Consider the following 23,347-nt stretch of genomic DNA (forward strand, 5'->3'; position numbering starts at 1 on the left):
TCCTAATTAGTAATAATATTCCATCGATTTTTTCTCGATTGTCAAATAATTTTTTCATTTTTTTTTTTTTTAATTGTGACAATCAATTCGATGTGAATATTTTAGAAAAAAAAAACACACAATAAGTTATGAAGATTATAAAAGAAAGTTTTGAATTTAATTCAAAATGTCCCAAAAAATTTGGATATTCTGGAACATTTTGTTTAGAAAGCTTTCCATACATTTTGGTGTACTTATTTAAAAGTATTTTATATAGGAGGCTTCATGTATTCATAAAGATAAATAAAGCATTGGTCTAGTTTTCCGATCATAATTAATCTAATTTTTAAAATAAAAATTAAATTTAAATGCTCCGGAAGTAAGAATTTCTCTTCACAAGGAGCCTTTTCACTTCAAAAATGTTAAAAAATGTATTTTATGTATTATAACAGCTATTAAATTTAATAAACGCAATGAATTAAGAATTTATTTTATGCTTCTTGTTCATACATTCTCTCAAAAAAGTAATAAATTTGTTTAATTTCTTAAATCATTAATCTTCACAAGGGCGTCATTTTTTTACTATGACGCCCTTTTTAATTTCTTAAATCAATAATCTTCACAAGGGCGTCTTTTTTTTACTATGACGCCTTTTTTAATTTCTTAAATCAATAATCTTCAAAAGGGCGTCATTTTTTTACTATGACGCCCTCAACAACAAAACGGGTTTGTTGATAATGTTAAAGGTGAATCAGTGTTATCAATTCCTTGAGTTTACTATTGATTCAAAACACCGAGGAGCGAGAAATTATGGTGAATTATATCGAATGAATAGAATATCTATTATTCTTTCAGAAAACAAAATTTCCACTCCTCGGTAACCGTTTTGAGTCAATCAAGTCTATCATTCGTTGAAAAAGTAGATTTATTGAAAGGAAGCGCCCCTTAAAAGTTTCGAAAACATGAAAAAAACACTGACATAACATGTTGCAACAAATCAAAACCATCAATCGAACGAAAATTTTGTTTTATTTAATATAATAATAGAGAAGTTGCATGTTTTTTTATTTTTTTCGATTGATTTTTTATGTAATTTTACAATTAAAATTATTTTCTATAATGGTTTTGTCTCTCAATTTGTTTTCACTATATTAAAACATAATTTTACATGGTAACAGCCCGAAAAATGTGCAATTTAGCGTGTTTTCCATTGGCTTCCATTGGCTTCCATCTTCAACGGATATCAAGGTTTCACAACCAATCACAAATCATTTTTTATTAAAAAATATAACCATTTTTTAATGCAATTTCTTTATTCTTGGTACTTTTTTGAGAGAAGGACACATGAATATTTAACTTAATATACGAAGGAATATTCATTCACAACTTTTTTTTAAATTACATAACTTGTGTGCTATAAAATATAGAACTTTCAACATTTACAATTAAATTTCTATAATTAAATACATTTACTATATGCAAACTGTCTTAAAATTAAAATCATGCTCGAATTTAAAAAATAAAAAATTTAAGTATTTAAATTTATTAATTGTTAATTGTACTCTACAATGTTAGTATTTTCTTTTTGAATTGAAGGTTTAAATATAAAATAAATACCAAGTATAAAAAAAACTTAAAATTACAATCAAATTAAAAATACTATTTTATACTTCAAATTGTAATTTTAAGTTTCATAATTCAATTTGTTATTGAGCTATGCATTTTGAGATAAGCAGAAATGTATTTCAATTAAAAATTTTCTACAATATTTGTTCTAGAAAATTTATAATCAAATACGAAAAAAAAAAAGAAAATCAAATTAGCAACACAAAAAAAATATTCACAAAAAATTGATAAATCATTATTAAATTTAAAAAAAAAAAAAAAAAAAATACACATAAAATTAGGAAAAATAAATGCAAATAAATTGAGGCATGATTTACCATGGGGGCACCGTGAACAATGAGCTTGTCATGCAAGGTGCGGACGCGAAGCGAACGCACTAACAACCCAAGCCCGGGACCCACCACTGGGGTCGCCTGGCTGGTCAATGGGGCAGGGGCGAGAGGGACAGCACACGGCCAACTATACGACATCTGCAAATATAGCGTACCTATTAAAGCCCAAAACCCTATGAATACCAAAATAAATACTATTATCTACAACCATGTGTTATATTATCATACGTGTATAATACAATTCATGCTATAAACATAAAAAATAGTTAATTAAAAAGTTAAAATTTATGAGAAATTACGATACACTTGTTTCTAAAATATCAATTTTTCACTTTAATAATTTATATTACAAAATCGTATGATTTTATTAAACAACTCAATTACTGTTGATAGTATAGTGTATTCAAAAACCCTAGTTGCGACTTTTGCTTACAAGAACAACAAAAAATAGACAATGATATGAATTGCTCGGAATTTTTTTAACGAATGCAATGAAAGCAATTTTCTTAACAAAATTCTTTCTATACACTCAGGTGCATATTTCCTCATATCACTTATGAATGTCAATAATGTTAAAAATTCATTTTTTAATTATTTTACCATTCTTAAATATTATTTAGTGAAAAATTGTTACTTTTAAAAACTTAATATTAAAAGAAATAATATAGGTATTATGAAATTATTTTAACGATATGAAATGCAGAGCGTTAGATAAAACTTTGTTTCATATAAATTATAAGATAAAGAATGTTTTTAAGCTTTAACAAAATCATCTGTATACGAAGCAATTTAAAAAAAATTTAGCACGAAAGTTATTGGTAGACTTCACTCATTCGCTTGCTATTTTTTCGATATAATTGTTCATAAACACCTTCATGGAATATAATTACTCATTGTTACTGCTATTAACGTTATCCATATTCATAATTTACTACAAACCACAATTCAGATTAGTCCGAGGGACAGCATTTTTTTGTTTGAATCTTCGTTGAGTGGCTTTCTTTTGGCCACTCTGCCAAACTTTTTCTCTAATATCATTTTTCGAAAGTGCTGCCTTTCAAATAAGCGATATAACGTTAAATTTAAACTACCGTTCTGAAAAACGGTATGACCACTTGATAACATTAATAATTATTAAATAATTTAGTAAACGTGAACTATATGTATTGAAAAACAAAACTACTACAAAATTACGGCATGTTTGAGTTGGTTGACAAGCTCATCGGTGCAGTATTTTTGTCGGAACAAATATTTTATTGTTTAATAATTATTAATTTTATCACGTGGTCATAGTATCTGACAAACCTCCTGCGTTTTTTCAAACCAATAGCTTAAATATGATGTCGTTGTTCTCATTTGAAAACGCAGAACTTTCTAAAAACAAATCGTAGAGAAAAAGTTTGGTAGACTCGTCAAAAGGAATCCACACACGAAGTTTTAATTATATATTAATCATTTTACAAAAAGGATGCTGTCCCGCGGACTAAATGATGTAAATTGGAAATAAAAACAATCAGTTATTATAATTTGTTTTAGAAACTGCGATGAGTTACTCGGCTGGACTATTTTCGTAAGGTAAAACTTGATATTAAAATCGTTAAAGAAATTTGGTTCTTATGTTGATATTAAAAACATTTTTTATCCTTTAAACGTAATTTAATTAAAAAAAAAAAGCATGATTTAGAATAAGCGTGCAGGATCTTTTGTTAATAAAGTGATGCTTAGTTTTTTATACAGAAAATTTTGACCTAGTCCTGAATATGGTTAATAAAATTTCCTATTTAGTAAGCCTTGTATATTAACGTAAGTTTTTTGCATAAATATCAATAACAACTGATAATGAACATGCTTTCGTTGCTTGCTTGAGTAAATTAAAATCATACAATTCACAAAAATTGATTAAGAAATTTTAATCCAAAAAATTGACCGAACAAACAAAAACATGTTTTTGTAATTAAACAATTACAAATATAAGTTCAAATTTTTAATATTAGTGTTCTCACTCTTCTCTGTTACAAATCTAATGTGTTGTTTTTTATGTGGAAGCGATATTTTAAAATTAGAAATGGGAAATGAAAGACGTGAATATGGTTCTAGTATTTAATATCCTAGATCTATACTAATTTATATGCAACATTTGGAATTATCCCAGGAGTATATTATATTATTTTGTTAAAACTTTCCTCGACAAATATTTACATGGAGGATTGTTTTTGTGTTTGTTTTCGAGTGTTACTTTATAATTTTATATTCTTTATAAATTTTGTGATAAGATGAAAACGTTTTATGTTACAATAAACAATGAGAAATTTTACGTTTAAGTTAAAAGCAGTCGATGAAAAAATTTTGTAAAATGTTAATGAAACAAAGTATTATGTAAAAGAAGCGCATAGCTCAATATTGAATAAATTTTTAAAGGTCTTGCTATGATATAATCTCAAAAATACAATTTCCAACCCCTCCCCCCACAATAACCAATTTTACGTTGTGAAGAGAAAAGACATGGGTGGAATTAGTTTAAACAATAATGTAGGCTTAAGATCATATGTAACATTCTAAAGATACGATCAAAATAGATTCGATTTAAACAAATGTTTTACGGACGTTTGTCAGAATTACATAGTGTTAAGTAGAGCTGTAATCTGCGTTAAAATTGACGTTACTATGACTAATTCTATTTAAAACAATTTATTGCCAAAACAAACGTTAAAAATGTGTGTTGTTTTGAAATCAGCGTGATCGAAAATTCATCAAATAAAGTCGATAAACCACTGCATTAATAATATTCTTCCCTGAAAAACAACTTTTTGTGTTTGATTAAAGTTATCTCTCTGGAATATAGTTTCTGAGTTTATCGTGTCTATAATACAAAATTTGTGAAAAGAACCGAAGGCGAATGCTATACTTATATCCGAAAGCGCCCATAAAAACTGATACGAAGACTGAAAACAGCCCTGGCGTTTGTTGCATACAATGAGGCATACTTTGATAGCGTAAAAAATTAATTATTAATGATTTAACGATAATTTTATATTAATATTTTATTTAACAATTCCCAAAATTTTATACAAAGCATTGCATATAATTTTTAAATTTTTTTCCAATTATTGATTTTCCACGAATTATGTATGCATGAATATGTTTTGGTTGAAGATAACTTCAAATATGCTTATTTTCCTCTTCCATTATCTATGAAAATTAGCAATTTGAGAATAGTTGCTAATTAATTCATATTTTTTTAATGAAGTCGAATAAGCAAAATTAGAAATTATTTTTTACAAAATAAAATTTGGATTACTAATTACGTGTATGCACTTTTAAAAGATAATACCATAGCAAAATATTTTAAATTGTTAGAAGAGAACTTTCAAAGGAAACATTGAATATAAAACATGCATCTTAAAATTGATTGAAAACGAACCTCATTATCTAAAACAACAGCGATTACTTCTACTAATGATGTAGCGACAGTATGTGTAGGTGATTCTGGACTACATAACTCCACCAATTGATTAGGTTGAATATAATGTACCATTTTTCTAATTAATCCTAAACTTCCACGTCTAACCGATCCTAACATACTCGCTTGAAAAGCATGACAAAATACGGGTAATAATGCACGTAAATACACTGGTGCCATTTCAGGATCACCTCTTGGTTCATTATTTTCACCACTTTCTTCACCTGTTTCTGATTCTGAACCAGATCGTTTATGGCTACGTTCGGAAGCCACCATCCACTCACCTGGAGATTGTAAAATTGTAGCTACTTCTCGATGGCCTATGCAATACGATTAAATGTTACTAAAATACTATTTTTTGTTCAAATTAGACATCGTTTGTTAAAATTACCTTCATCGACTCTTTCTCTAGCTTTATCTAAAGGTGTTTTGCCATCCTCATCTCGTAAATCTGGATTTGCACCATGACGTAATAACACACGAGCTATTCCTGGCCGTCCAAAACATGCAGCGTAATGTAGAGATGAACTGCGTTGTCCTTTATTCACATCAGCACCTTTTTTTTTTAAATAATAATACAAATTAGTTTCGAATAGACAAAATAGTGGAGAAGGTTTTTTGGAACTAATTTTGAGTACAACTTTTAAATTAACATACCTCTGTCACAAAGAAATTCAACCATTTCTTGGGTTCCAAATGCCGATGCCCAATTAAGTAAAGTTTGACCCACATCATCCATAAAATTCACATCAATACCACCAGTATCGATAGCCTCAATTAATGCATCAGTGTCTTTTGAGCGAATGCAATCAATCAATTGTCTATGTGTTTTTTCTGCAGCTGAATCTAAACGTCGTAATCGTGGAAGTAATTGCATTGAATTGGATGTACCAATATGTGGACGTCCAAGAGCACGTCGCCCTTCGAATAATAACACTAACAACAAATCTACAAGACGCATACAATCCAAAGCACAACGTTCATCGCCTTTTAATGCTTTTTCAATGGCATCAGGTAATTCAGACCTTAATAAATCCTGAAATTTGACAATAAAAATGCTGAAATAATTCATTGAAAATAAGATTTAAAAATAATTGGTTTAATTTTTTAAAATTAAACCAACAAACGATTGGAAAATTTTTTACAGTGAAAACGGTGAATTTTTCGATAAAATTGTTGGTGGCTCTTTTTATGGATTAAATTTGTTTCACCATAATTTGAAACAGTTCTATTAATAAAATTTTAAATAATTGAATAGTGAAACTTACATGTGTAATACTGGGTGAGCCACGACAGAGTGTTGATAATAAGCTAATTGTTGTAGAAATAGAAGCTGCAGTCACTTTTGATTCATTTGAAGGTGCTGACGATGTTGCTCCAGGTGGTGCTATTTTACCTGGTGTACCTTGATTTCCTCCACTTGTACCTCCAGCTCCCACATTTACTCCACCCGCATTCGATAATCTTATTAATAATTCATCGACCAACCCTAGATAAAAAAAAAATTAATTTAATAGCTCCAAAATTATTCTATGTATCTATAAACAATATTTACCATGTTGAGCTAATGGTGCTGGATCAACTCCACGTCGTGTAAATCTATCAGCAACAGATGCAAAACACCGTAGTGCACCTTCAGCAACATAATTATCATCATGGCGTAACAAAGTACTTAAACTTCGGACGCATGACAGTAAAGATGCATCTGCTGGTTCTAATTTACCACATAAACGTGTTACAACGGTCATAGCTGAATGTAATGTATCTTTATGAACTCGAGATCCTACGAATAAAAAAATCAGAATCGTTAAAGGAACTTTTATTGTAAAAATATTTCTTTAGATAACTATGTAAAGCATTGTCTAACTAGACTTAAATGTTGCTGAACACCTAGAAAAATTTATCCAATTCAGAAATTTAGTTTTAGAAAAATAAAATTTTATAAATTAATTATTTAAAAATATTTATTTATTTATTATAATTTGCAATTCCACTATTTTTATTTTAAAAAATATGTATCCCAATTCAGAAACTTTACTTTCAATTTGAAAAGGATTTAAAAAAGGGCCGGTATTCTTATCAATAAACTTTTCTTTAATAACCTTCCTCGCTCTAGTCTAAAGTATAATTGGTAAGAATTTTTGGGATAAAAGGGACTTTGAAACCAGTTGAAAACTAGTTTGCAAATCAATTTCTTCTATTCATATAATGAAAATGTGTATACTGTAATTTTACTAGATTAAAGTAGTAAAAAAATGAAATTACCATTATCTTTAATAAAACTAAGAATACAATGTAGTCCTCCAGCATCAAAAACAGCTCCAGCTTCTCTAGTACAAATTAATTCCAATACTTTAACACATTGTTCAGCTAAATCTCGGCTAGTGCGTGATGCAGTTTCAGCAACAGCAAGGCGGGAGCATATGGCACGTACAGCCCCTTCCATAGCAACAATACGTCGAGTACATTCTGCGGATACATCTAAATAGTAGGTAATCGCACGAGCTGTTACTTCCAATACAGAGTCTGGCGCACATTCATCCAAAAATATACGACACAGAGCTGGCAAAAAATTACGTGGTGGGCAACTGAAAAAAAAAAAAACACAAACACATTAGATTTTCGTTTATACGATAGAGTATACGAATTAGTCCAACTTTTTTCCATAACAGAAATTACAAAATAAAGCACAATTTACTTTGTTACGTTGAATTTGAATAAAATTTTAAAAATTATTATTTTTATTGAAAGATCGAATGGTTTTCAGTTAAATAAAAGCATGTACTTTATTTGTAAATTTTTCATTTAATATTTTATTTTAATACTTAAAATGATGGGTGATTTTCGACCCCTAATATTGGATATGGTGGTGCGAGCACAATAACTTCTCAAGGACAAAAAATCAGGAATTTTAATAATAAGCATAACTGAATATTTCTACCCAGTCTGAACACGCCTGTACCTTTTGCAAGGTGAACTTTTCATACTACTAGTAACTGGCAAATCAATTAAATAAGAGCAGGAATGACCGGTTCCGAAATAACACCCTTTCTTAGTTAGATAGCAACAATATTTAAAATTGTATTATAGAAGCGGAGCCGGTGTCAAAAAATCTGACTTACAATCACTCATCAATTAGGATTAACACATTTTTCAAACTATTCCAGAAAAATGATTCGACTTTGGTCCTTTCAATGACTTTTGATTTTCTTTTATAAAAGAGGGACTCGGTCGAATACATATTTGCGTACTACTGCAGTAACTATGATCATAATTTTTTATCTACTCCCGTGAAAAAAGAAGTACTTTTCTCACTTAGTATGCGTAGGAAAAATAATTCATTACCGCCCTACTAATGTGATAATGAATTCATTCCCGTACTAGGGCGGTAATGAATTCATTTACTATAGGCATAGTAACTTTTTTAGTCGTACGTTAATAATGCTGTCATCCCACTATTATCGTAAATAATTATTATCAAAGCCTTCTAGTTTTTTTGATTTTATACGAAAATCATTTACATTGAAATTTCTGTTCAAAATTTCATGACTTCATTGTAGTCCTCTTAGTGTGATTTAAAAAAAAAAAAACATCTTGGAGCGTCTCTACATTTTCTCAAAGAACTTGTATTCGAAATTTAGTACAGTAAATTGAATACAAAACCTGATAATTTAGTACCTCCCCGACATAACCAGATTCCCCATGTTATTTGCTTCCCAAAGCTTCCGGCTTTATTTTAACAATGTTCTAGCAATTTAAGAACTTACCACCAGTGAATATTAGTACTTCATACTGAGAATTAACAAATGTTTTAAAAAAAAGCAGGTTTGATTAAAATCATTCGATTTAATGACACTAGCTCTCGGACTATTATATGGTATATTTATTACATATTCATAACCTTACCCTAACATCTTAAAATTTAAAAAAAAATTACCTTTCAAAACATCGGTCAACATTATCCGACATTAAGAGCAGCATACATAGTTGTTCAAGTGCAATAAGTTGCATATCCCGTTCATCGCCTTGGCCCATGTTAAGCCATTCAAGCAATGTCTCCGGGTCCACGTCTGCCATCTAAAAAGAACATAACAAAAAGATTATTTAATTGTTTACTTGTTTATAAAAAAAAATTATAAATAATACTCGTTCACACTTTTTATTTATAAGAGTTTACGCATGAAAAACGTTTAACAGGAAAGAAAAAGAAACAGTTATTTAAATCGTTTTAAATAATTTTTTTTATTATCTATCGACAATAAAAAAAAACAGAATTAAAATCAAATTATAGCTGAGCAAAACTTAAAATATTTTTTATTATACAATAGTGAATATGGTTTCTATAGGTCTAGGGCTAAGCACTAAAATGTTGAAAAAATTTTCTGGGCTACTTTCAACATTCTGTCAAAATATCAACCACGTATCTGACCGTTGCAAAAAAAATTGTTTTGCAGCCTTGTCTCTTCCAGGGTGACTCAGAAACTCAGAACTACTCTTTTCCACATAATTTTCAATCGCTAAAGTAGTACTGGGGGGTCGCTATCTGCTGTAGAAGTATGCAAATTTGACAGGGAATACTACTAGAAAATCGTTTCTCATATTTTCATCTGTTCTGAAATGACTGCCAAATATTACGCACTAGCTCTAGCACTATTATTGTGTTTATACTTCACAATTTGTACCAGAAACGAACTGCAATTATGCGTAGTTAATCCACTCATCTTAGTAAAAAAAAAAAAGGGGTCAACCTCGGAGTCTAACGGGATAAGCTGAATGTTTATACCAACATTAATTTTGATAGTACAAATCAGCATCTTTAGATATTCAAGGTCAAACGTATCAAAAAATCAGTTTTTTGAGAATATCGGAATAAAAAACAAAATGGTGTAAGATATCAAGTATCAAGTTTAATCCCAAGTTTGTAACGCTTAAAAATATTCATGCTTAAATCATCTAATTAGTCCTTTTTCGGTTGTTTGTTTGTCTGTCTGACAAGACGAATACTGAAAAACGAAAAGAGATATCATACTCAAATTTTTACAGCGTACTACAGACGTAAAAAGTGAGGTCGAGTTCGTAAATAAGCAACATAGGCCTAGGTCTTGGGCTCGTAGGACCCATCTTGTAAACCGTTAGAGACAGAACAAAAGTTTAAATGTAAAAAATGTTCCTTATAAAAAATAATATTTTGATTGAGTAATTTTTTCGTAAACATCACTGTTTACCCGTGAGGGCGCAAATTGTATAGTATTATATCAGTTATGTATGTGTGACATGTATGTATGTGTCAAGTGACAGTGTAATCAACACTGTCTATACATGGTATTTGAACAATTAACTCAGTCAATTGGATGTTTTCACTTTTTTTTTTTTTTTTTTTAAATTTTAGGCAATCAATCATGTTATTTTTATTTCAAAATGATTTCATGTAATGTGTGGTAAACCGACATTTGTCAGAGTTGACTGTAATGTTGGTTGCATATGATGAAAAAATTTTAATTACGCATAGGTTTTTTTTTTCAATATACCGTTAGAAAAATTAATGTTTTCTTATTAATTTAACCTTCAATTTTAAATGATTATTAATTTGTGTGAAAATTATATTTTATTTTAGAAGACAATATAATAATCGTATGGGAATTATTATTAGTAATTTAATTTTAATAAAATTAATTTAAATTAAATTCACAAGGCTTTTTAAAAGTGAATCTGTGTACTTTTGTATATATAATAAGAATTTCAAACAGTTAAAGATTAAATTCTTATTTATTTTTGTAACCCAGTGTTTACAATTTTAGACTAATTCGATAATTTTTTCCAATAATTTGTAATAGTACAGCGCACTTACGTAAATCGTAGAGGAGTGACCCAAAAGTTTTGACACTAAATTTTTTTATTCATTCATTCAATAAGGGTTATTTTGAGACCTTTTATATCTGATTTTGCGTATTCAGGAAATTAATACTTTCGCCGCCATCTTGGAAAGAGACTTTTTTACGTTTTGGCCCATATCTTGCGTTCTGTTCATTCAAATTTGATGAATTTAATGTCGTTGGACTTGCCTGCGTTTTATCTTCACATTCATTTTTATCAAAGAAATTCACTAAAAAATTGTTGGCTTTGAACACGAATAACTTTTTTTCTATCAATTGTAGCGTGTACTTTAACATGAATAGGTATGAAGATAAAACGCAGGCAAGTCCAACGACATCAAAATCATCAAATTTTAATGAATAGAATGTAAAATATTTCCCAAAACGTAAAAAGTCATTTTCTCAGATGGCGACGTAAGGGTTAATTTCCCGAATACGCAAAATCAGATTTAAGGTCTCCAAACAACCCCCTATCGAATGAATGAATAAAAAAATCTAGTGTTAAAAATTTTGGGTCAATACGTAAGTGCACTCACTGTGCTATAATTAATTATTTTATTAATTTTGAAAAACTCTAAAATTTTATTTATTTGCATTAATTAAAAGCTTTCAAAATAACCTTTCTGGAATTTTTCCAAACATTAAATAAACTGTTAATAACTTACAAACGGTGAACTTTAGAGGAAAAATCACAAAAGTGCTTTTTTCACGTAAAATTACCCAAAAAACCACGGGTGCCTTTATTTGGTTCACAAAATTTTGACTGTTTTTATAGGGGGGAGGGTACACAAAAATTGGAACATTAGAGTTTCTCGCAACATCCGGAATAGTAATCTATAAGCTTTTGTGAACAAGAATCAATTGACAAAATGCGGTCTTTTTTTTTTGCACACTCAACTCGATTATCTAGTGCCTGCTCTATTTGATAAGTATTTTAAATTTTATAAATAATATACAAGGTATAAAAACTTTTTCTACATTCTCCCTCCCTTCGTCCCTTGTTCCGTAGCAATCCTAAAAATGTTATCATATTGAACATTTTTTAAAGTATGAATAATCATCACTTATTTGGAATATTTCCAAATTACAATTAGAAAATTATTGAAATTTAATCAAGTTTACAAGATATATATTTGTATTGAAAATCCTTGCCAAATTGCATCACTAACACATGTAATCAATTATATACTAAAACTTCCGTAATTGATTTGTATACATTCAATTTTTTTTTAATCGGAATCAAACATTTTTTAATGGGTATTTATTATCATTATCACTTAATTGACCCATACACGCGACGTTGTGCTATGTATCATACTCTTTGGTAGTGGTTATTTGTTTGGTAAATAGTCTAGGATACATTGGCGCATTAGTATAATAATATCTATTGAGTGGTAATGGAAATGTTGTAGCTGCATATTCGTTGTGTAGTCATGGTAGGGACAATAAAATCGATGCTAGCGCTTCCAGTGAAAAATTTTGGCGATAAAGGAGGTTGTTATGACTAATTTGCAGTTCTTTACATGTTAATCTTATAGAAAATGTCAAATTAAAATTATTGAAAAACACTTATTAATTAAACTTAATGCATTAAAAATTGTGAAAATAAGAAATCAAATTGCACAAATATTATTTTTCAAATATAAATTATCATAATTATTTATTTAAATTTGTGAGACAATAATATTAAATTTTCAATTTAAGTCATTAATGAAATCCATTCAATTATATATGCATCCATACAATTCTATAATTAAAGTAGTGTATCGTTACCATGGAAACGCCTCCTATAAAACTCATGCACGGAACGAATACTTACTATACATTTCCTATCAAAAATTTTTAAAGATGTTTTGACAATTTTGGGAATTCATAAGAAGAATTTCCTAATGATGTGTATATTACACAATTTGGTTGATAATTCTTAGAGTGTCCAAAAAAAAAGTTTTTCACCATGAAATCAAACAAAGACATTTAAAACTAATCTAAAATACATTTGTAACAAAAAATCACAGGTCAAGAACCAGAAGTATTATTTGACAGCAATTTCAAGACAACAGAAAATTTGAGAGACTGTTATCAAACTTGTGTCTAACAACATTTGCTTTAGGTAAATTTTCATACATGTGAATTGAGTTACAGAATACCAACAAAATTATTTATTTTGAGCGCAAGCTTAAAATTAATGAATATTTATTGAGGACGGTAATCAAATAAGATATTTGAATCCAAAATGCAAAATTAATAAATTTTCTAGTTTTAGAGAATCATACAAAATTAGGTATTCATATTTTAAATTAAAAGGCTCGCTTCGAACAAAATGTACGAAAATTGACCATTCTCCGCCTCTTTATCTCGGGGCGGAGAATAAAGGGGTGGAGTCTTTAAATTGACATTTGTTTTAATTTATAACCTGCAGATTTTCTCGTATTCGCTCCGTGCGTGAGTTTCGTTTCCATTGTAACGATACACTACTTTAATTATAGAATTGTATGGATGCATATATAATTGTATGGATTGCATTTATGACTTACATTGAAAATTTAATATTATTGTCTCACAAATTTAAATAAATAATTATGATAATTTACATTTGACAAATAATATTTGTGCAATTTGATTTCTTATTTTCACAATTTTTAATGCATTAGGTTTAATTAATTCGTGTTTTACAATAATTTTAATTTGACATTTCTATAACATTAACATGTAAAGAACTGCAAATTAGTAATAACAGCCCCCTTTAACGTCAAAATTTTTCACTGGAAGCGCTGGCATCGATTTTATTGTCCCTACCATGACTACGCACACAACGAATAGAAAAAAATTTCTAAACAGGACTTTGACAACAGCCTCTTAAATTTCCAGTCTATTTGAACCATCAAATGCTACGCAGGGCCCTAGACGAATTAGTTTAAAAAAATATTCATATTAAAAAAAAACATTCAAGTATAAATAATATTGTTTGGCAAATATCACGCAACTTAATTTCATATTAATATATAAATTTATATAAATAAAAATATATAAAATATTAAAATATAAATAAATAAAAGCAAAACAAATTCTTGATATGAAACGATCTATTAACATTATACTTTATACATTATACTAGTGAAAGTAATACGCACTTTCTTCTTTTTAATCATGTTCAAACCTAACTTTTAATATGAATATATGTATGCTTATTATTATACAAAAACCAGTATTTTGATTTCTAGTCATATTTTCCCTAGAAATGTAGACTTATAAACCGCGAGACAGCATCCTTTCTGTTAAATGATTAGGTTAGGTTAGGTTAGAGTGGCTGTCCTGGGTTGGGACACACTTAGACCATAGGGTCCGTTGTGATACCGAAATAGGGTTGGCCCGTCCACGGCCACTACTCCATGAACCATTTGGAGTTGTTTAAGAACACTAGGAGAACTTTGACGTCGACGGACTCCAAGTCGGAGAGGTCATCAAAGAGAGGTTGGCTCAAGTAAGTCCATCTCCTCATGACAAGAGCTGGGCAGCTGGGCACCACTGCCACAGCTCCTACAGTAGTCGTGATACACTGCCAGGTCCAGGCGTTCAGCTTGCCTGCCACTCAACCAGTGTCCTGAAACAGCCGCAACAACTTTGCGAACAGAGGCCCTTGGAAGATATAAGATCTTCGGAACGCCTGCGATTGTACTCAGACCATATCTGTCTTGTAGTACCACAAGAACGTTCCTCCCTCCATCTAAGATTGGCCCTTTTTAGGATATCCTCTTTGAAGAGCAACTTGCAGTTCGCAAATGGAACTCCCGGATATTTATTGATGCTTGTGTCCGGCAGCATTGTGCCATTTCTGGTAAGCTCGTCGGCTTCGCAATTTCCTGGAATGTCCCTGTGTCCCGGTACCCATATCAGGTTTACATTTATTTGTTCCGCCAGCTCATTTAAGGACGTGCTGTTAAATGATTAAATACTTGAAATTTCATTAGGCTTTCTTTCGGCGAGTTTACCCAACTGTCTCTCTACGGCTTTTTTTCAATAAAGCTGGGTTTTAAAATGAGCATAATAACGTCATATATAAGCTTTCGGTCTGAAAAAACTATAGAGAAAATACCAAAGAGCTACAAAGTCACCGTCAAATGATTGATCGCAGTAGCTGTCTTTGTCTCTTTCTACCTCTCTCACTGCGTTCAAGAATTCACTTGCGTAATTCATTCAATGCGTAATAACAGCTAGCTCTATGGTATTATCTCTATGAAAAAAATGTAGCAAGGAATTTGTCGGACGCTATGAACACTTGATTCCATAAAAACCATCTAACGATAAGAAACATACAATGAAGGAGAAATATGACTTAAGTGATGGAGTTCATCTGCTCACGAGTTTTTTAAATATATGTTATTTAATTACCAAAAAAATTATTTCAATTGTATAAATATATATGATTAATTATTAATTGACATTAATTTCCTTCTAAATAATCAAAATTTACTATTTTCTAGTCAACAAAAAGAAAGTGCTTTTTTTTCAAATCCTTTATAGATTTTTTAACATCTTATTTTTAGAAACTTCCATATGTGCATTTGAGAAATTTAATTTTTACATGTCAGAAGCACCACCTATTAGAAAATGATCACAACAAAAATTGTAGAGCATAATGACGAACATCATGCTGTGCCATCAGATTGGATGTAGTTCTTTCTTTGGGTTGCTGTAATAGCCAATAATTTAAAACAGTAAAAAATAAAAACACTTTAAATTATAAAGTTGATCCTTGTCAATTTTAGATCAAAGTAATGGACACAGGCGAATATCCTCTATTGCCCTTGACAACTTTTGGCTAAAGTATTTTTCCGTAGTTAGCGTGTTTTTTTTCGATTAAATGCAATTATAACGAAACAACAAAAATTGTTAGTTTTTTTATGAGAATCAACTTTCTAATTCAAAGTATTTTTCTATCATCTCTTGCCGTTTAGAATCTAAATTGGCTATTAAAGCAACTCCAAGAAGTAGGCCCAATCTGATGTCAGAACATGATGTCCCTCCTCAAACTCTACAATTTTTGTTGAGATAATTTTTTAATAGATGGCGCCTCTGGCGAGATATTCAGATGCATAGATTAACAAGTGAAAACAAACAATTGACTGAGTTAATTGTTGAAATACCATGCATAGTCAGTGTTGATTTCTTTATCACATTACACATACAAACATGTGACACATACATAACTGATAATCAAGTATACTACATATTATAAAATTTCCGCCTAATTGGCGTCCTCACGGGTAAACAGTGATGTTTACGAAAAAATGTTTCAAACAAAAGTTGTTTAATTTTTGATAAGGAACATTTTTTACATTTAAACTTTTGTTCTATCTCTAACGGTTTACAAGATGGGTCCTACGGACCCAAGACCCAATTGACCTATGATGCTCATTTACGAACTTGACCTCACTTTTTACGTCCTGAGTACGCTGTAAAAATTTCAGCTCGATATCTTTTTACGTTTTTGAGTTATCGTGTCCACAGACGGACGGACGGCCGGACGGACAGCCGGAAATGGACTAATTACGTGATTTTATGAACACCTATGACAAAATTATTTTCCTAGCATCATTATTTTTAAGCGTTACAAACTTGGGACTAAACTTAATATACTATGTATATTTCATATATACGTGGTATAAAATGGCCCACTTTGTATATTTAAAAGCTTGTAATTACACCCTTTCATTCGATACCTAACACAATATCATTAAATTGAAATTAGTTTCTAGTTCATGACTATGTCCTCTAGAGGTTGCCATATACAACTTAATGTGACATAGGTTCCAACCAGCGAACGATCAAGACGCTTTCTACGATACCTCATTTGTCAAATTACGATTAGTAGTTTAGAAATTATGAGGGAACGGATGAACATATACTGGGTGTTCCAAACCACCCGTCCAGGCTGATTATTCTGAATAGTTTTTAAAAAAAATTGAAACGAAAAAACACGTATCAAATATTTTTTGAAACTCTATCTAACCATACCAAAAACACCCTCCACCCTCAACCCCTGTTAGGGGTAGGGGGTGTAACTTGAAAAAATCAAATGGAAACCCCTATTTTTTTCTGCAGATTTGGATTCTTCAGAAGAAAAGACAAACATTTTGTCTAAGAAATTTTTCCCGATTTTCGGTAGATCGCGCTACAATCGACAAAAATCGTTCTTTTAGATTTGGCATAAGAATTGCGCCGTTCAATGACAAAAATCAAAACGAAAAAGTAAAAATAAAAATAAAAACACAAACACACAGAACCAAAACAAAAACAAAACAAAAGCAACACAAAAGTTAGAAATTCAACGAAAATAAAAGAGAAGCGAAAATGTCGAATTGCGGTAATTCAGGTAAACCACTAGACAATTGGGAGGATGCTAAATAAAGCTCTTAGAAAGAATTAGATATGAATCATTTTAGATTTAATTTTTTTTCAGACTTTCCAAAATAAAAAAAAACATTTTTACAAAAATAATTTTTCTAAATCATAATAAAATATGAAAAACAAAAACAGAATAGTCTTTTCTTCAAAAAAACAAAAACAAAATTGAAAATAACTATTCTCGACTCAAAAAACTTTTCTCGCCTTCACTTGAACTGCAATTCTAATGCCAAATCTAAAAGATCGATTTTTGTCGATTGTAGCGTGATCTACCGAAAATCGGGAAAAATTTCTTAGACGAAATGTTTGTCTTTTCTTCTGAAGAATCCAAATCTGCAGAAAAAAATAGGGGTTTCCATTTGATTTTTTCAAGTTACACCCCCTACCCCTAACAGGGGTTGAGGGTGGAGGGTGTTTTTGGTATGGTTAGATAGTTTCAAAAAATATTCGATACGTGTTTTTTCGTTTCAATTTTTTTTGAAAACTATTCAGAATAATCAGCCTGGATGGGTGGTTTGGAACACCCCGTATACATCCATACATACATATCAGTCAAACACATAATCCTCGGCGTCGCGCCGTCGGGATAATTAATAAATAATTTTTCAATCGTTTTCGGAGTTAAAAAGCCATTTTCACAGAAAATAAATTAAAGTACTATGACAAAGGTGTATGACAATTGATGTACGAATATACATGTTCTATTGTCTTAAGATATTTTTAATTATAATTCCTTTCAAATGATGATGGCTTATTTAAATAGGCTAAAAGGGCGTTCATTCATATTTATGCTTTTATCTTTTTAATTCCATGTTTATTTCAAAAATTTATTATAATATACCCATTAGGAGAATATTTTATAGAGCAGGAAATTGTCTAATTTTTGAATATCATTAATATCATTTACATTAATATTTTCCACTCTCTAAAATTAATCATTCAAAACTTGCATGCAAAGTGCAAACGGAAAACAGTCACCATTTCCACTTTTTTTAAAATACATAAATATATATCCCTTCTCTGAACGTATGGCCTTTATAAAAAATTTTCGCAACATTATTTACAGAGTCAGCCATCTGTTATTGAGTTTTTGCATTAGAAATAAAATATTCGTTTTGAGAGAAAATCGAAAATATTTATTGAAAATGAAAGGTTCTCTATGCTATGTACAGTGTGTCGCATTTAAGATGAAGACACCCTCATATTTTCGATATAAGGCGTCGCGATCGTCATATTGAATTTTCATTACTGCCATAGTGACCCTCACAAGATTAAGACAAATCGATTAACGTAAGAATCATCAAAATCGGACCACGCGTTGGGTCTCTAGTGTGCCAAAAAAGAACACACATACATACATGTATACACTCATTACCAATTCCGTCGCGCAGTCGGGTAAAAAAGAACCATGATTGACATTTGAACGATATTTTAACGTGTGAGGTATGCATTTTCTATACGAATTTCGGAAAAGTTAGAAAATGAAACAATCGATTCACAGCGTTTCGTCAATTTATTTTAATTTTATCAAGCTTGAAAAAAAGTCAAACAACTGAGAGCTTGATAAATGCAAATAAATGTTATAGAACTACCTTTCATTATCCATGATGATTTTCTTTCATCAGAAGATTGTTTTATTTCCTGTTTAAAAACTCAATAACAGATGGTCGAATATATAAAATACTTCAAAAATGTTAAACAGTTAAGCATTTCGTTGTTTAAGGCCCCCCGTGGCTTTATACCATTGAAATCGAATAAGCCTTTTCCGAAATTAGGACAGACAAATATATAGTAGCTTATATTAAACTTCAATAACTAATTATTATTTTAATCTAAAATAATTTACAGCTTATTTAATGAAATCTGATCAAAATTTACCAATAATTCAATATTTCTATTTTTTAAATCAAATTACAAAAATAAGTCAGAATTATTTATTGATTTTAAATTTTATTCAATAAATTTTTTTTATTGTTTAATCTTTTTTTTTTATAACGTATTTTTTATTGGATTAACTAAGGATTTCCTGTGTATATATTTTATTCATAGTCCTATAACTAAATGAAAAATTTAATATTTTTTAAATTTTTAACAGTTTCAAATATTGTACTTATTTTGAGTAATAAAAGAAAGTTAATTTTACAAATAAATCAAGATTAAAACATGAAAATAACTTTTATGTTTTTGAAAAGTTTATACATGACTCATAAAATGTTTACATGAGTTTTTAATTTTCTTAGAAATTCTTCAACATGACTAAGAAGTGTTTGAAAAATATTTATATTTCCACCCTGTATACAAAATGACTCCGAATAAAATGACATTAAAAAAGATTAGAAATTGTATCATGAAATAACATTTACAAATGTAAACTTCAGAATATAAAATCAATATTGGCTACCTAATCAAACTTATATAAATTTTCAATTTATATCTATTTATGGAAATCAACAGAAAAAAAAATGAGACAATTTATGAAACGCTATATGCTACCAGTACATAGACAAAATCAATTCTTTTCACAACAAAACATAATGATCCTTGACCTCGAAATGTTTCAATAATTTGTAACTCCTCCATACCAATACACAAAATAATAACAATTATGGGGAGCCACAATTACTTTTAATTTTCACAATCACACTTATTGACAATCTTAATAATAATAAAAAAAAAACTTATAAATTAATTACGACGTAAAAAAAAATTTGACATACCTTGTGTGAATATGTTCACCTCGAAATAAATTCGAAGTCCCAAAAACTATAAAAAAATTCGATATTTATTTAATGAACTTGATAATTAATACTGATCACCATTATTATGCTTCCAATTAAAATTTGACATTTTAAACTATAAATTTATAATAATTCACTTTCATGAATTTCCAATTCGATTACTAATTCACTAAATCAAATATGAAAATAAATTATAATTTGTGTTTTAAACAGAAATATCAAAATGCAATTGTACGCAATAAGCACTTTCTTGAATTATAATATTATTATTATTGCTACATAACAAAGACGATTTTCTTCAAGATAGAAATAATCCAAAAACAAATAAATAAATTGATTGGGGAATTTGGTATGGTAAACGCACCTTATAAATCACATAGCCATTATTTAAAAAACTATACACAAAATATTGTTTCAACAAATGTCGATTAATCTAAAAATAATAAATATACACCAATCACATAAATAAGGACTTTCACAACATACACTACGTTGCATTAACAACAGACGACCTGTGCAAATAATCGCTGAAATGATTTCCGTGCTCTAGCTGCCAACGCTGTCACGTGGAAAGGAAAAGGTGGAGTTTCAATAATACGCGCCATATACGAATGTTCTAGAAAACACAATATACAGTTTATAAAAAAATTCGATTTTTTTTGTTAATATATATTTTAATTCAGAATTAATTTTTTAGTTTTTTGAAAATACAATATTTTATTCACACAAATTATATTCGAATTAAAAATAACTCAATAATTTTGACAAAAAACATTGATGACTCTTGATTTTTGTTGAAAACAAATGAATAATTTTTTATGGAATATCATTAATTTTTCCGTCAAATTCATTTATATGAAGTGACTGAGAATTTTCAAATGTTTCGAGAAATATAAGAAAAAAATTGCCTCTTTAACGTCCTCTTTTAATCTTTATAGCCCACGAGGCAAACATTGGAAGTTCATATATATTGTTTTTTTGCTCCGAACGTGTGGGCATCCCCCGAACGTGTGGGAAAAAATTCCGATTAATTCCTTTTAGAAACTCATCCGTTGAAAAAAAAAAAATCTATCAGACTTAGTATGAAATTGAAGTTATGTTCTTGAGCAAAAGAGTAACTTTAATCTTGTGGATGAAAAAAAAAAACGATCCATATATTACCACAAAGGAATTTCAAGTTTCGTTTGCAATCTTTTTCAATTAGTTTGCCGCAATATTCGGGAATGTAACTGTTTACAACTCAATACATTTTTACGATTTCTTTGTTGTTATATTTCCAGTTTTTTAGCGTATATAAAGTGTGTATGTAATAATCAACTTTTAAACATTGTTTTTCTAATTTTCAAAACATAAAAGATAAGCTGATAGCCTGGAAATTCCGAAAAATTATAAGATAACTTTCAAATTTAGTTTATGTGACCCCTTTTGTACTAAAGTCTGAGAATCCGATTTAAAATTAAACTGCTGTTACCGTGGAAATATAAATAAACTTTACACTATTTAAGAAAGAAATATATTTACGCTGTCTAAAATTGAATGTTTTTTCGAGCGAAAAGTAAAAAAAATCATGAATATTAATTCATTCAATGATATAAGCAATACAGTTGGATATTCTGGGCTAACATTAAGTCTTGAAGAAATTGTAATACTTCGAAATTCATTAATAATTTTACAAAAAGAAAATCATTTTCTAAACATATTTCTTTGGGGCAAATTACTTGGTATTGCTAAAGATTATTATATATCATTTGGCTATAGAAACGATGCACTGCATGGTCAAACATATTTCTACAGTACGGATGGATTCGTTTGGGATTTGTTGCCAAAACCGAACATGCGAAGTCGATTATTAACACCATTATGTGTAAGTCGCTTACAAGGTGATCCAGCTCTGGTTGTGGATGTTTACGAGCAATATGCAAATACAAAACCATTCGGAACGGAAGTATTTAAAGATCATGGACGCTACTTTAAAGAGCTTAAAGAAGAGGATCGTTTATCATCCCTTGTTGAAATGTATAATGAAGATGCATTAATTAAACCACGTGGAGCGCTATTTAAACGAGCCGATGGGGTTGTTATCGAAAATAAAGTGTACGAAGGTTTATCCATACAAGATGCAAGAGAAATTAAATCATACATGCATTGGAGAAGACCACATCAACGATGGAACACGAATTTGTTAACACGTTACGATTATAATTACGCTTTAGATTTCTTGGATACTATCGATAAAGATATACCAAAAACAAGTTGGACATTACATATTGAACATGGTACTATAGCAATATTGCGCTCATTATATTGGCCTGGTATGACGTTTTATCAGAAAATTAACAACTCCGAACATGGTAGTCTTTATATTGGATATGGTAAACGTAATTTAGATATACCGCATATGTTACATAATTGGGGTTAAATTTAAACAAGAAATAAAATTTTGTTTACTCGTTTATTTCAATGGAACTTATAAAATAATAATTCTATTATTTATCATAATTTTTAAAAAATATTATCATCATACGAATATGATCGATTAAATTGAATTTTTAAAATGTTGTTGCATTTTCTTTCAAAATGATTGATGTCTCTTATTATACAGTAAAGGTTCTGGATAAATCGAATGCAAAAAAGCTTTTCGGTTGAATTGTTTTCAAACTCATAGAAAAGCGAATATTACGCCAGATATACTGTCCAAAAGGCTTGTACTATTGCCTATGCTTGAGCTTTAGACTTCCATATATCTCAAAAATTCGAATGTTTATGACTTTGTGCTTGTGAAGAGTTGTTTACTAAGACATAAACTGACTTTTCCTCAAGTTTCAGACAATTTGACCAAAAGGTCTTTTGAATTCTGTTTGTGCAGGATCCTATATGAAAAATTTATGAAAATATCAAGTCAAGCTTTTGATTATTATTGGACTCAAAATATTC

The 23,347-nt window shown here is 29.6% G+C and overlaps 2 protein-coding genes across 6 annotated transcripts in view; one reads left to right on the forward strand and one right to left on the reverse strand.

Annotated features, from left to right (window-relative positions):
* LOC123296498 (E3 ubiquitin-protein ligase HECTD1) overlaps positions 1 to 20,936 on the reverse strand; it is a 33,164-nt gene extending 12,228 nt beyond the window's left edge. For 3 of the 5 annotated variants that reach the window (XM_044877987.1, XM_044877983.1, XM_044877984.1), the window contains exons 1-10: positions 20,778 to 20,936; positions 20,393 to 20,438; positions 9,335 to 9,474; positions 7,663 to 7,985; positions 6,953 to 7,180; positions 6,666 to 6,886; positions 6,055 to 6,433; positions 5,789 to 5,953; positions 5,359 to 5,717; positions 1,923 to 2,075 (exon numbers count right to left, since the gene is read on the reverse strand). In XM_044877987.1, coding sequence (XP_044733922.1) covers positions 1,923 to 2,075; positions 5,359 to 5,717; positions 5,789 to 5,953; positions 6,055 to 6,433; positions 6,666 to 6,886; positions 6,953 to 7,180; positions 7,663 to 7,985; positions 9,335 to 9,474 — 1,968 coding nt within the window. In that variant the 5' untranslated portion in view covers positions 20,393 to 20,438; positions 20,778 to 20,936. The remainder of the gene's footprint in view (positions 1 to 1,922; positions 2,076 to 5,358; positions 5,718 to 5,788; positions 5,954 to 6,054; positions 6,434 to 6,665; positions 6,887 to 6,952; positions 7,181 to 7,662; positions 7,986 to 9,334; positions 9,475 to 20,392; positions 20,439 to 20,777) is intronic. The other 2 variants (XM_044877986.1, XM_044877988.1) reach the window with 2 other exon arrangements.
* Positions 20,937 to 21,980: 1,044 nt separating this feature from the next.
* LOC123295963 (radial spoke head protein 9 homolog) lies at positions 21,981 to 22,832 on the forward strand. Its single transcript, XM_044877425.1, has one exon. The coding sequence runs from the start codon at positions 21,981 to 21,983 to the stop codon at positions 22,830 to 22,832; it is 852 nt and encodes a 283-aa protein (XP_044733360.1).
* Positions 22,833 to 23,347: the final 515 nt, after the last annotated feature.

Source organism: Chrysoperla carnea, chromosome 3, assembly GCF_905475395.1.
Source record: "Chrysoperla carnea chromosome 3, inChrCarn1.1, whole genome shotgun sequence".
NCBI classification, from domain to species: Eukaryota; Metazoa; Arthropoda; class Insecta; order Neuroptera; family Chrysopidae; genus Chrysoperla; species Chrysoperla carnea.